This window comes from Notamacropus eugenii, chromosome 3 (genome assembly GCF_028372415.1).
Source record: "Notamacropus eugenii isolate mMacEug1 chromosome 3, mMacEug1.pri_v2, whole genome shotgun sequence".
Taxonomy (NCBI): Eukaryota; Metazoa; Chordata; class Mammalia; order Diprotodontia; family Macropodidae; genus Notamacropus; species Notamacropus eugenii.
The window spans coordinates 150,712,182-150,726,283 of NC_092874.1; the positions used below are offsets into that span (position 1 = coordinate 150,712,182).

At 35.5% G+C, this 14,102-nt stretch overlaps 2 protein-coding genes across 18 annotated transcripts in view; one reads left to right on the forward strand and one right to left on the reverse strand.

Moving 5' to 3' along the window:
* SRPK2 (SRSF protein kinase 2) overlaps positions 1-4,787 on the forward strand; it is a 278,675-nt gene extending 273,888 nt beyond the window's left edge. For all 5 annotated transcript variants that reach the window (XM_072653122.1, XM_072653124.1, XM_072653123.1 and 2 more), the window contains one exon: positions 505-4,787. In XM_072653122.1, the coding sequence (XP_072509223.1) occupies positions 505-689 (185 nt within the window). In that variant the 3' untranslated portion in view covers positions 690-4,787. The remainder of the gene's footprint in view (positions 1-504) is intronic.
* A 130-nt stretch (positions 4,788-4,917) lies between these two features.
* Positions 4,918-14,102, reverse strand: part of KMT2E (lysine methyltransferase 2E (inactive)) — an 87,528-nt gene continuing 78,343 nt past the window's right edge. For 12 of the 13 annotated variants that reach the window (XM_072653119.1, XM_072653113.1, XM_072653108.1 and 9 more), the window contains 8 exons: positions 13,648-13,901; positions 13,045-13,101; positions 12,365-12,931; positions 11,147-11,445; positions 8,896-8,984; positions 8,667-8,792; positions 8,391-8,488; positions 4,918-7,167 (listed from right to left, as the gene is read on the reverse strand). In XM_072653119.1, coding sequence (XP_072509220.1) covers positions 5,671-7,167; positions 8,391-8,488; positions 8,667-8,792; positions 8,896-8,984; positions 11,147-11,445; positions 12,365-12,931; positions 13,045-13,101; positions 13,648-13,901 — 2,987 coding nt within the window. In that variant the 3' untranslated portion in view covers positions 4,918-5,670. The remainder of the gene's footprint in view (positions 7,168-8,390; positions 8,489-8,666; positions 8,793-8,895; positions 8,985-11,146; positions 11,446-12,364; positions 12,932-13,044; positions 13,102-13,647; positions 13,902-14,102) is intronic. The other variant, XM_072653114.1, reaches the window with a different exon arrangement.

Below are 14,102 nucleotides of genomic sequence, written 5' to 3' on the forward strand. Positions count from 1 at the left end.
GTGAATTTAGCCAAATCTATACATATTTATGTGCTTTAATTATGGGCAATTTTTGTCATATTAATTGGCAAGATACTGTTGCATTTTTATTACATTCCAAAAACATAACATTACACTAGTTTGTTCATTCCATAGGAAAGACTTCTCTTTCAGAGAATTTTGGAAAGTGAGTGTACCTTATTTTATAGAATGTGCTTTGAAAAAGATACGTAGAAATTTTTTAACTATATTATTTTAAGTGCTTTAAAGGTACCTAACTTTTCCAAAGAATTCTGCAGTGAGATACCTCTTAAAACTGGCTTAATGAATCCACCTGTTGTGTAATCCCAGATTTGTACTTTAGGTTTGGTGTGAGACTCTTAGATGTGGTAATGACTGATTTGTTTTAGGTTGTTATTCTAAATATTGATGAATAGTGTATGTTGGAAAGGTGGCTTACTGGCCCAGAAAGAGAACACAAATCATGGCAGCTTTCTCACATATCACTCTTTTGTGTGCCTCTAGGAGAACTGCGGCATATTACAAAGCTGAAGCCCTGGAGCCTCTTTGATGTGCTTGTGGAGAAATATGGTTGGCCTCATGAAGATGCTGCACAGTTTACAGATTTCCTGATCCCGATGTTAGAAATGGTTCCAGAAAAGAGAGCTTCAGCTGGAGAATGTCTTAGGCATCCTTGGTTGAATTCTTAGCAGAATCTCCAAATATAACATTCTGAGCTAGCAAATATTTTCCAGTACATCGGACCTAAATGGTGACTCAAATTCTTTAACAGGATTACAAGTGAGCTGGCTTCATCCTCAGACCTTTATTTTGCTTTGAGGTACTGTTGTTTGACATTTTGCTTTTTGTGCACTGTGGTCCTGGGGAAGGTTAGTCTTTTGTCTTCAGCTAAGTAGTTTACTGACCCACTCTCTTCTGGAAACACTTAATACCTTGTCTCTAAACATTGTTTCTTGTGCTGTGGCATTCAAATGTCATTTTCTTGAACGAAAAATACTTTCCCCCTCTTTGTGTTTCGGCAGGTTTTTTAACTATTTATGAAGAACTCTTAGCTGAGTATTCTATAATTTACACGCTTAAGAAATTATCAAGTTGGAATCAAGAAAGATATGGCAAGGAAATGTAATTTTATCTGCTGGCAAAGGGATATCATTCTTGTATTATAGTATATGTAAATGTAACTTGTAAATGTTTCTTTCCATTAAATTTGGGATGGGACTCCAATTTCAGAGTAAAGCTACCAAGTTTTGAGTGATTTGTAGCCTCTAAGTTGCATGTAGCAGATACCAGCTGCTTTGACCTTCTAATTCCATAGCAATTCTTTTTACATTGGATTTTAAACAAAGCAGCTCTAATTTATGATATTTCTTTCCCCATATGGCACTTTAACAGACAGCAAGACGTACACACTTGCACTCCCATTGGATAATTTGCATCTTTTTTTTAAAAAAGTGCTTTTAAGGAAAAATAGTAATTTCCCTTATAATGTGATAACATGCTACAATATGGTATTTATTTCTGCCTACAAGCACTAAGTTGAACTATATGCAGGTTAAATTGAGCAAAGGAAACATTTCTATATGTGCAATGAAAATTATGTTTGAGAAAGGGTATTCTGTGCCTAAAAAGCAAGGTACAAGGTACAAGTGTACAGTTTGCAATGCAATGGACAGAGAAAACCCCTCAAGGCTCAGAGGTCAGAGGTCACATTCATTCTTCATGTAGCTTTACATGTTTCTAACAGCAAATTGCACTAGTTTTTTGTCTTTCCATATTCAAGTACAAAGAAAATGATTTCCCCTTTGCAAGTTGCAGTTTGGTTGATGCGTGTAGAATCCAGGACACAACCATAGTAGGCAATACAGATTTTAGAATGTTAATATACAGAGGTATTTTGCCTCTTTTAGAAGTCAGTGGGATGAATGTAATTTTTTTCCAGTTTTACACATTAATTATGGTGCCACTTTTTCTTGACTTTGTCCATTTAAATTTATTCACATGCCTTTGCAATAACTAGATTGTGAAAAGATACCCAAGTGTTGTAACAATAACCTATTGTTTGAGGTGCTTGCAGTTGTCTAATTAATTAAAGTGTTTTGTTTTTTTTTCAGACATTGTGCTGGTCATTGGACTATGTTTGACATAACTATATACTAACAATTTTAGTTACTTACTGTTACATGATTTTAGCATTATATAACAAAACTCAATGAATTGAATGTTAAGGTGTTGGAACCCTAGTTGCATACCTTAGTCATTTATGATTAAAGAACCAGAAATCAGTTATTTTTAAGGGTAGAATAGGAATATGGAAAATGAGTTGCATTTTAAAGGGATTATAATAGGGTTCCTGAAGCCAAAAGTCTTCCAAATGCTAGGGTTTAATCAATGATGTTTCTTGCTCATCATCTCTTAGAACTTTCTTTTAATAGAAAAAAAAGGTGAGGGGCTTATTGCATTAAGAGGGATTCAGATCTAAGAATTTTGAAAATTTGCTAGGATTCTGAAATATTTGGAATAGAATTGATTTAGGTTCACGATGTTGGGCATTAGATGATACTCTGAGATCACTGCCAGCCTTAAAATAGAAACATAAAGGAACATACCCACATGAGTTGTTTAGGCTTTCAGATCTAGGAAGAATAGAAATGATCTAGTATTAATGGCCTAATTTTATATTTTCTTGCTCATAGTTAATGGGCTTAGACTACAACCCAAGTCTCTTGCCCAGGTTTCTTAAGTTACTGGAAATATCCTACAATATAATTCAGTGTAGGACAGTACAGCAAACTCTTGATCAGTGGAAAGCATGTTTGACTTGGAATCAGAACCTGGATTCAAATAATGGCTTTGACACAGACTATTTATATGTGACACTGGGTAAGTCACAACTTCTCATGGCCTCTTTCTTCATCTCTGAAATAGAGTGTTGAATTAGATGACCTCTAATGATCTCTTCTCTCTCTAATCCACAGGTGTAACTAACTACTCACTGACCCTAATTTGATCTCCCATTCCCTTTTCTTCTATTTGAAGTGTGGTAGTATATAGCACATAAACTTACCATTTGCAGAGATTTGAAGCATTGAAAGCAATTTGTAACCTTTTATGAGAAATGTTTTCTAACTATTTTTGTGCCTATTGGACTTTCTAAACATATGCAAGATAGTCAATATTAACAGGATCATAAAAAGTAGAAGAGATCTTAGAAGCCATCTAGTCCAATTCCCTCATTTTACAGCTGAGGAAACTAGATCTGAGAGAAGTTGCCCAACATCACAATGGTAAAATGAGAGAATTGAGATTTTAATCTGGACCTGCCTCCAGAACCAGCATTCTTCCCCCTATACTGTTGCCTCTTGGGTCTTTACTTTTTTTTCCCAATTGCTGATACGGGGCAACAGTGGGGATTTTAGTCTTGCTCTGTATAACTCAGTACGTTAAGCTAACATTCATTGTGCTCTTTTCTGAAATAGTAATATACTAGAGAATTTTGTACATTAGAAAAATTGACTAGGCCCTCAATTTAGGTTTTTGACTGTAGGTTCTAAGGCTATTTTTTTCTTTGAAAAAAAATGTATAATTCTGGTAGTTATCTAGTTTCTACCTATAATTAAAGATCTAATTTTGGGGTGGAGAGTATTGTGGTGTAACTGCATTTGCCTGTTTTATTAGAATAAAAGATAACAGAATCAAGACTTTTTGCTTATGAAACATTACAAGCTAAAGTGTGTATATGTATGTATGTATATGTATATATACATACATATACATATATGCACTTAGGTGTATATCTATTTCATTAAGCCAATGATTCATGTTCCATGTTTGAGAATTACTGGTTGACATAAGGCCTTTCTTTTCCTAAGACAAGATGTCTTTCTAGTGACCATGATCCAGAAATTTACTGCAAATTATCCTGAGGCTGAAATTTCTCTCACACTCTGTCATCATATGAAAAAATTGGTCTGAGCCTCAAGAGATTAGATCATTGCAACCCACCATTATTGACTATAGAACTACAAAAGGAATTTTAAAAATGGAAGTATTACCATAACTACTTATAGTAAAAGGAGCAGAACATGGCACAAAGTGACTTAAAAATAATATTGCCAAATCTAACACGTAGATTTTTAGATGTTTGCTTACCTTTATTTTGAAAAGGTTTTTCTCCAATGACAAAACTAAGGTAGAAAATTATATAAAGGGTCATTTAGGAGATGAAAAAATACTGCCATTACACCAAATGGTAGAATAACAATGGCTATATGTCATATCCAAATGCTGTCACCTTTTTATCTCTTCCATAAAATGAAATATATGGCCACTTATGAAATTTTTTCTTCAGAAGTACCAATTATTTTTCATATATTTCAGTGACCAAGGAATTGTGAATTGATAACAGAAGGTATCAGGTATACTCCTCAAATCATTCCATTTTTAAATAACTTTTATCTTTGCAACAGAATTGGATCTGTTTCTGAATCATTTTGAGAAAATTTTAACAGACTGTCTCCTAGCCTAGTAGTCACTTTTCTTCCAGGGGTATCTATCCTATGTTGCAATAATAAATCTACTTTTAGACTAGAATATAACAGCTATATACTAAATGTGGAAGCAAGTAAACATTAATGGAGTTTCAGACTAACCTATAACTTAAACTGTCTGGTATGAACTTTCCATCTGTAACTGTGCCAACGTATGACATGTGAAATGCATAAATGGAATGATCTAGTTTTATATGCTTGTAAGATGCTTCACTGAGTAAACCTACATGAGTATTTCAAGTAGTTTCTCTGGCTTTTACTACTGCATAAACAGTAGGGAAACAAAATGAAAATGTTTTCTCTCCTTGTCTGCTGGCTAAAATCTGAGGTAGTGCTCACTTATTTTAAAGGTTGTACAGGACAATTTGGGTAAAACTGACATAATTGTGATTTATTAACATGAATTAAAATGCCCAACCAGTGCTGCAATGTGACAGTATATTAAAAAAATTTAAATGTCATATACTGTACTACTTTCACAAAGATCACACATTTTTGCAAAAAGAGACTTGTCATATATACAATACTATATCAAATGAGAAGTTGTAAGCAATTTTACAAGCAAAAGAAATACAGTATTTACAGAACTTGTCAGAAGACATTAGAAACAATCTATACATTAAATTACATTTTCCTGCAAATAACCGATGAAACAAAAGAGCCAAGTCCACACCAAACTATAAAAATCTGTATTGCATTTTCTACCTAGATGCACACACAGAACTGTTGACAGAACGGGGGGGGGGGGGGGAAGGGGAGGGAACCTGTTAGTGCCATCACTTAGCTGTGTACTTATCACATACGTATAAAAAGTAATATAGAAAACATTCACTAAATGAATTTAACTGCAACAATAAAATTTAAGATTATGCAGCATCAAATCTACTGCCAGAAAAACAGCTGGAATGTTCACTTACAAAATAAAGATACCTAATACTGGTTTAACAGCACGTTTTTCAGGAATTTTAAAAAGCAAAAAATGGAAAAAATACAATGAAAGAGCACTGGTGTTTGCTTTTATACAAAGTTTCATGTACAAGCTTTAAAAAGTACCGTGAATAGGTACATATGAAATATACAGTTTATCTTACAGAACATTTTAAAAATGTTTTAGGAGTCCTTGTCAATGCCACCCTGAACCATGGTAACTGTTCTGAAACGTTGGTGGCACCTGTGCTCTGTGAATTGGAATCTGTCCAGGCACTGGAGATGCCTGCTGAGGTCCTTGAACCCCATGTGGCAGGGTTACAGAGCCAGGATGTGGACAGAACCCTGAAGCTGTAGGTGTTGGAATACTGTTTGGTCCTTGTGGTTGGAGATGAGGACCTTGGACTGGCAATGGACAGTGTGGTCCTGTTCCAGTAGGCTGGTGTTGGGGTCCAGGTCCCAGGGGTGTATGATGTGTAGCTTGTGAAGGATATGATGGTACAGCTGGATGAGCACTTGAAGGAAAAAGTGGAGGTCCTTGATGAGGGGGGTGGTGTAAGGCTTGAGCAGATGATGCATGATGCCCAGAAGCCAAAACACTGGAAGGTGGAGGTGGGGGTGGGGGTGGAGCAGTATTTACTACATGCTGGTGTTGTGCTTGCAGACCTTGGTGTCCTGGGGTGGGATGGGGGGGATGGTGATGAGGTGCAGGGGCTGGTGGGGGAGGAGGGGGTGGCAAATGGTGCCCAGAAGTTTGAGAATGAATGTGTGAGCCAGGGGCTACTGCATGAACGGGCCCTACTACATGTGCTACAGAGTGCTGCTGATGGGAATTTGGCTGTTGTACGAGATGTGGTCCTGGAGCAGGTGGTGGTGGTGGAGGGGGTGGAGCTGTCGAAGCCTGATGATGAATGGTAGAGTTCTGAGATGGCAAAAAATGCCCTGAAGTTACATGGTGTCCTGGAACTGGTTGTTGACTTGTGGTACCAGGAAGTGCTTGATTTGGTCCAGATGTAAACACAGTTTGTTGGGAAAGGCTACCCTTTAACTGATTATAACTCTGAAAGTTTGCAGAAGGCTGCTGGTTTTGATAATAAGAGGATGAAGAGGGAGGAGGAGGAGGGGGGGGAGGTGGTGCAGTGCTATTCAAATTTTGTTGGTTAAATTGACTGTAAGTTGCTGAAGATTGTCCTGAAGGTGTCTGTGTAAATAATGCTCCAGTAGCTGGCTGTGGAGTACTGGACTGAAGGCTCTGTGCTGTTGGATAAAAATTTCTGTGAGAGTCTCTCTGAGGTGTTCCAACTTGAGGTGACTGAGAATGGTGGGCCCTGTAGGGAGATCCTAACTGCTGTGCATGAGGCTTTGGTGAAAGGTAACCATGCTGTACAGGTGTAAGAGGAGTAGATGATTTCGGTGGATTTTCTACATGAGGCGATGGGGGACAATGCAACTTCAAAGGTGCAGAAGGAAGCTTTTGTGACAGTTGTTCAGCTGAACTTCGCACATGTGACTGGGTAGAATGAGTCTTTGAAAGTGCTTGAACATTTGGCAGCTGTTTCTGTTGCAGTTCTGCCTTTTGAGGATTGGCGTTCTCTGTCTCAGGGGTATTAACTGCCATCTCCCACTGAGAATCTGGTTTCGTGGGTGTCTTTCCAAGTGACTGGGCAGGAACTGTAGGACCTGGTGAACAAGGCTACATGAAAAAAGGATTAAGTCAATATAACGTAACATTTATAAACTGATTATACATACATACATACATATATACATATATATATACACATACACACACACACACACACATGGAGAGAGAGAGAAGCCCTTGGTAAAATGTGAAAATTACACAACACTGTTGTGCAAGGGTTGTTGTTTTGGGAACTACATAAACTTGCCCTGATTATTTAAATTATAGAAGTTTCAAGAGTTTTCAAAAATTTCTCTAAACTCTCTCCCATTAAAGTTACTTAGGAAAAATGGTAACACTATATGGTCATATGTTTGTTGATATCCATAATCATATCTTAACTAGGAATTCTTTCAATAATAAGTTCAAGCTAAAGACAAATGACTTGATATTTTTTCAGATTCAGTATTATGTCACATTTTCCAACTTTTCCTGCTGTTAACTATTCTAATGCACACACACACCTTAGGGTAACTGGCATATTTTAATTACACTCCCATCCCAGAAACTTTCTTGTAAAACATAGTGGTGTTGCAGAGGATAAGTTAGGAAACTATGCCCCAGAAAAACATCTGAATTTTTTTTTTTTAATTAGGAAACAGTTTCTGGGTTAACTGATTTATTATTAAATTGCTCTATTACTTAAGGTAAATTACTCAAAACTTAATGAAATGTATTTCTATTTGGTAAAAATGACAATGTTTCATCACTGAAAAATCACTTCTAAGACAACAAGGCACCAAAAATCTCCCCCCCCCCCATTTATTAAATATCTCCGTTGAATTTAAAATTAGAAAATACTTTATTTGAAGTATATCTTTATTTTTAGAACTACTGCACTCATTCTAGTTACTTGCATAAATCCTCCTCACTTAATGACAGAATTGAGTGGACATCATGGCATTTAGAGAAATCACTGATTTCTGATATTTTGGAGACAAACTAAACTGTTAGTATTCTATTTTAAAGTAGGACTTAATGAAGACTTGACTGATATTTACAACAAACAAAATTAATTCACATGTCCCCAACCTATCTTATCCCCAAATGTGTTTTCAAAAGAAAATAAAGACTATTTGGTGAATAAGGTAAGTGAAACACAAACTAGGTAAGGGGGTAGCACGTCAATGTTAATAAATTGATATTATGGTACAGCTTAGATCTAGATAACTGCATACCAATCAACTTTTTTTTTTTCTGAACTGCTACATTCCAAGGTGCTGTGTTATTACCTTGCTCACTTTTGAAGGACTTTTACAAGTCTTTTGAGAAGTGTCTGGGGATGGACATTCATTTGTGGTTGTGGGCTCTGGATTTTCAGGATCAGGGTCTGTAAAATAAAAAACCATAGTAAAATGTAAAATCACATGATAAACAGTGCTTTTGCAAACACTACAATGGAATTTACATTAAACTATTCAGACCAACTTTTATAAAGATTTTCTTCTCAGCGATTAAAAAGCTGTTTAAAACTACAACTATGATTGATAGGTCATCTGCTTACTGACCTTCTATAAGTTCACTGAAAGAAGGGACTGGGACCTTAAGTTGCAACTGGGGAATGTGATTTGAATGAGATGAAGGTGAAGACTGAACATGATTCGGTGAGCATGGGATACAAGGTGATTCTCCCCCTACAGATGAAGCAAACCCAAATAGAATATTAGAATTTCTATAAACTATAATATACGTTGGTTAGCTGAATTCACTTCCAGATAGGAGAACAATGCAACTTACCACTATCTTTGTCTTTCCTATGATCACTGAGAAGTAAGGCTCTCTGATAGCTCCTCTCTCTTACTTGTTCCACTGAAGTTGAAGCAGTCCTTTAAAATACCAGAATGAAAGAGTTTTGTTTCTTTCACCTTTTACAAAATACTATATTTAAGCCCAATCTGTTGTGTATCCACAAATTTTTGGGTTGCTACTATCTATTTGTTATCTTTGTTACAGTTAGTATTTCCAATGCATTGAGAAGGAAGCTTCCTAATAATGGGAAACTAACCAAATTCTTTGGAAAACATTTTTAAAAAATCAATGAGAAGAGTAAAACCAGCAATAAAACTTGGTTGAGTTCAATTTTGCCATTATGAATAGCTTAATAATCAAACATCATGAGAGGTATTCCTTTTATAAACTGCTATATTAGTCAACTCTTCAAAAAGGCTGTTTTAAAATCAATCATATGAATTGTTTGTTTAGAATGAAACCTAGGCAATCCTTAATTTAATCCAGGGACCTAGACTGACAGAATATTTCTACTCTATAACATGATTATACTTCTTAAGAAATTTTATCCATCTTCAGGAATAGTCAACAGTAATAAAGCTACACAATTAAAACCCACTTATCTTTAGTTACTTTAACACATAAACTCCCACCTCTCTAAAAAACAAAAATAAAAAAAATTGGTAGACATCAGCACAGTTGGCTCCAAATGACTTGTCCTCATTTCTCTATCTTGACTCTACTATCCTACAATAGTTTACATTGTTAGGAGCATTAAATACAAAACACAAAAGCTCCTTGAAGATTCCCTCCGTTTTCTCCTGGCTTTGCATTTCATAAGCAGAGTCTATAGCAGTTCCAACCCTAACCAATCTAGTCAGAAATAAGAAATCAAAAAATGTAATGCCTTCAAATTAGTTTTCTGAGGTGGCTCCTATTTCAATCACACTGCTACTGTTTTGAAGCTTCTCTTTTGGTGCTGCTATCACAGAATCAACTTGAGTCATACTCTCTATCCCTTCTCTTTACTCCCTTTCCCACCCAAGTGACATTATCCAACAACTCCAACTGACTTTTGGCTGTTTATATAGAAATCAAAATAAGGAAGAAGATTTATCATCACTGAGAATACTCAAAGGAAGAGGACAGTGGTTCTCAAGGTAGGTCTCCAAATGGAATGCCAGCACCACTGGAATAAATATGGACTCCCATGACAATATATTAGTAGAATGTAAAGTTCAGATTTCTTTTTTTTTAGGTTGCATTCCATTACTTGGCAGTCATATCATGCTGGATTTTAAGCGACAAACTTATTATAAAAATGCAATTATTACTTTTACCCCCAAAATAAGACGAATTTTTTTTTCTGATTTAGATTGTGGTAATGTCTACTAAATTTTATTCAGAGAACTGAAAATAGAAGACAAGCATTAAAAGACAGAATTTGATTTTCATTCCTTATAGAGGAAGTATTCACTCTTCATTTACTATGGAAGATCTGGCATTATATAATAAAATTAGATATAAAATGTGCTAATATTTTTCTTTAGGCAATTCCTTGATCAATAGATTCTTACCTATATATTTGTAAGCTGGTGGCCCAAGAGATAAGAAAATAGTTTGAAAAGCATTCTGGCAGAATTACAATGAACACTAATTTTCTTTATTTTTCTCCAAAACAGCCAGAGCTTGATTTGTTCAATGTAGGCTGGGAGTCTGTGGAGTTTTATGCCTTCAGCTCCCATGTAGTACAGAAAGACCTAGTTTAACTGAAAGTGTCTCTAAAATTCATAGAAAATGATATTTTAAATGTGATCCACAATAATCGGAACCAGAAAAGTCACAGCAAAAGAAATCCATGGCATTTGCATTAAGGAGTGAACTAGAACGTGAAGGATCTAAAGAATGTGTATGTTCTCTTAATTAAAATCACCTATTAAATTTCCAAAATTAGGTGGTTTTGAAACTCAGATTAACCAAGACCTTTTAAAAAATACCTATAGGGCAACATATTTTGGACATTATTGTGTTGGGTACAACCATATTTCTCACTTGATTAGAAAAAGCAGCACAATTAACCTGTATGATATACCCTTCTCCCCCATATGCAAATATGATTTCCAATTCAAAATACCCATTGTTATCTGATTGCAGTCTCTGAAAATTAAATTAGTATTACTAACTTCTTTCATATAGTAGTTTTTAGTATTTTATTTCTCTTCAGGTTCTGAAGGTCTTAGGCATGAATCAATTCACTTACCATTGAACTTCTGGTTCATTTTTTTCACCAGAAGTTTCTTTTACTGGGCAGTTATTGCTGATTTCTTCTGAAGAAGCATTATAAACAGCAGTTGGCAATGGTAAAGGGAGGCTAGTAGTGTGGTCTACGTGCTCCCCATTTTCACCACTGTTGCTACACCCATCACTCAGATTGCTGCTGTTGGTCATATTTCCACCTACAGTAGCATGAGGTGCCACAGTAACTAGAGAAAAGTTGTCAGCTTTGGAGCCACTTTTCCTAGCTTCCCGCTGTCTCTTACGGTATTCTAATAAGGACACCTAAGATGACAGAGAAAAATCATTTTTGCTGTGTTTGTCAAAGACAACCTATTATTAGTCTAAGATCTTTTCCATTTACATGAGCAAAATTACAATTTTTCATACATGAAGTTTAGTGCTTGCTATAAAATCTATATAGTTGTAGTAAATTTATGCTTTGCAAATGCAAGTGCTTTAAGTTACTCTTCTTTTGTTTCCACATCTGGAATTTAAATCAAGCAGGATAGTGACCAGTCAAATTACACAATCAAAATTTATGTCAACACTTGCAATTATTTATGAAAAGATTTAAGAGATGCACACAACTCTGTGAATAGGGCAGGTGTCCCCATTTTCCAGATAAGGAAATTCAAGGTCAAACATTACTATGCAACAGAGACTAGAACCTAGGGGAAATGATGATGCCTATATTCAATGCTCATTCCTGCAACAACACAGAACTGCCTCTTTCATACTAAATTTTTACCGTAAGGAGAAAAAAGAAGATATCAGAAAAAGAATACTGTTCTGAAAAATCAAGAAATTGTAGGTTCAAAATTCTTCAACTAGCTATTTGAAGCTAAGGCAAGTTGTAGTTCAGGCATTCTCATGGTACAGTTATTTTTGCTTAATTCTTTCCTGTTTGGAGTTTATTCTTTTTATTTAATTAGATGGAATGAATTATAAAATTAATCTAGATCTGAAATTGTTTAAGCTATCAAAACCATATTCCTTAGTCATGTAGTAGCTCTAATTGTTCCATTTCCCATGCAGTTTTTCTATTCCAAAATTGTTCCAATTCCCAAGCAAATGAAAAAATTAAATTCCCAGTAAGCTTCAAAGATAAGAAGATTACCAAGCCTCTCACAGCATCTAAAGATTTCCTAAAGTACACACAGGCTCAGGAGATACAGGTAGAGATAATGGAAAAAGCTTTTACCTTTTTCTTTTGTGGTGGATTCTGAGGCGTACAACTCCCCTCAATCGCGTTGTCGTTAACTGTCCTTCCAAACCCTGGGGGGAGTCCATCTTCTGAAGAACAGAATACAGAGGTCTCCATGAACACACCTCTGGACTCGTCTTGCACTAGGCACTTTGGCTCACTTACTCGGAAGCCACCTCCAACCTCCAGTTGATGGGAAGGTGTTAAGTCCCTTAAATTGGAATTCACTGAGGAAAAGTTCACACCTGTTCTTTCAGGACTTTTAACCCAAGAAGAGTAAATTGTGCTTCTTCCACAGGGAGCAGATTCTAGTTGGCTGTTAGAGTCAGACCTATCTTGTGAGGGGGTTTCCATGGTTTTAGGAATGGCAGTGTGCTCCACTACATCAACTCCAGTCTGTAGATCTGATACAGACTCCTTGTCCCCGGTGCACTGCCTGTTTACATCAGTCCTATTTCTTGGGCTGGAATAGCCAATGGTCTTTATTTCCTGCAGGCCCATTTCTGTCAAATTAGAGTTTCTAAAAGGACCCACTGTCAACGTAGTTGGTGTTCTCTCATAGGCCTAGTTGAAGGAGAGAAAAAATTTATATCAATATCCAGTACCCTATGGCTTAATTTTTTTAGTTTTAGAATTTATAAATCTAAAGTACACACCACTATTTTAAAAATATTTACCTCTTGGTTATAAACTCGTCTTTTAATTTCTGGCGAACTTTCTGGGGAAGAAATATTCTGTGAAAAAAAGAAGATGATTAATAATGTCAAATCTAAATCCAATAAAACAGCAGTTCTAATTTTGCACAAATCAGGGTACAAATGCAAAACTTTCTGTTTTACAATTTCCAGGGGTACAGATAAGGACAATTATTACCATTAAATCAGTTGTTTACAGTGCTAATAATTCAATCACCTAAAACAGAATCGAAGTTGCTATGTGTTAGTAGAGAAATTATAAAATCATGATTACAATGTACATTTACAAACTGAAATACCAGTACGCTACAAATATAAAAAGATAGTTTTATAACATAATTTAAAATGCTTCCTAAAATATATACAGACTCAAAAAAATGTACATAGCTAACTATTTTCTTTCGTGGTGTAAAACTCCCACTGATGAAACTGTTCTAAAAACTATATTCATTTTTACTTAAATCTTTTAGAAAGGTAATTCTACATTTTAGAGGATATTTGGGGATCAACTTTCCCAAACATTGTGTGGCAAGCAAAGCCATACATAAGAAGCAAAATATCAAAACCTTCTTTGTGTTCTCTCACCTCAAAGTGCATAGCATTTCCCTGTATACAAGGAGTTACTGGAGTAACTGGTGAATATATGGGTTTATAACCATTCCTACAACTTTCATCTTCTGATTTTGTCCTAGGAGGAGTAGCAAATAATGATGGGTCGGTAGCAGTGATATCCACATGAGTTGGCGTAGCATATGGAGAAGGAGTAGGTGTGGAGGTTTCAGAGTAAGCAGAATCCAACAGTTGATATAGCCTTCGTTTTTTTAGTGGAGTAGTTAAATCTGTATATCAAAAACAGAACAATTTCTAGAAAAGAACACAATTGGCTTTAAGCTAAAAATATATTATTCTGTAATACTGACACACTCAAATATTCTCTAAAAACTGAAATTGTTATGAAAGCTAAATTTTGATATCCCAAGCAATTAAAAACTGTACTAATATGAAACAATTTTCTTCAGAGTATAGATGTTGCTAATGAA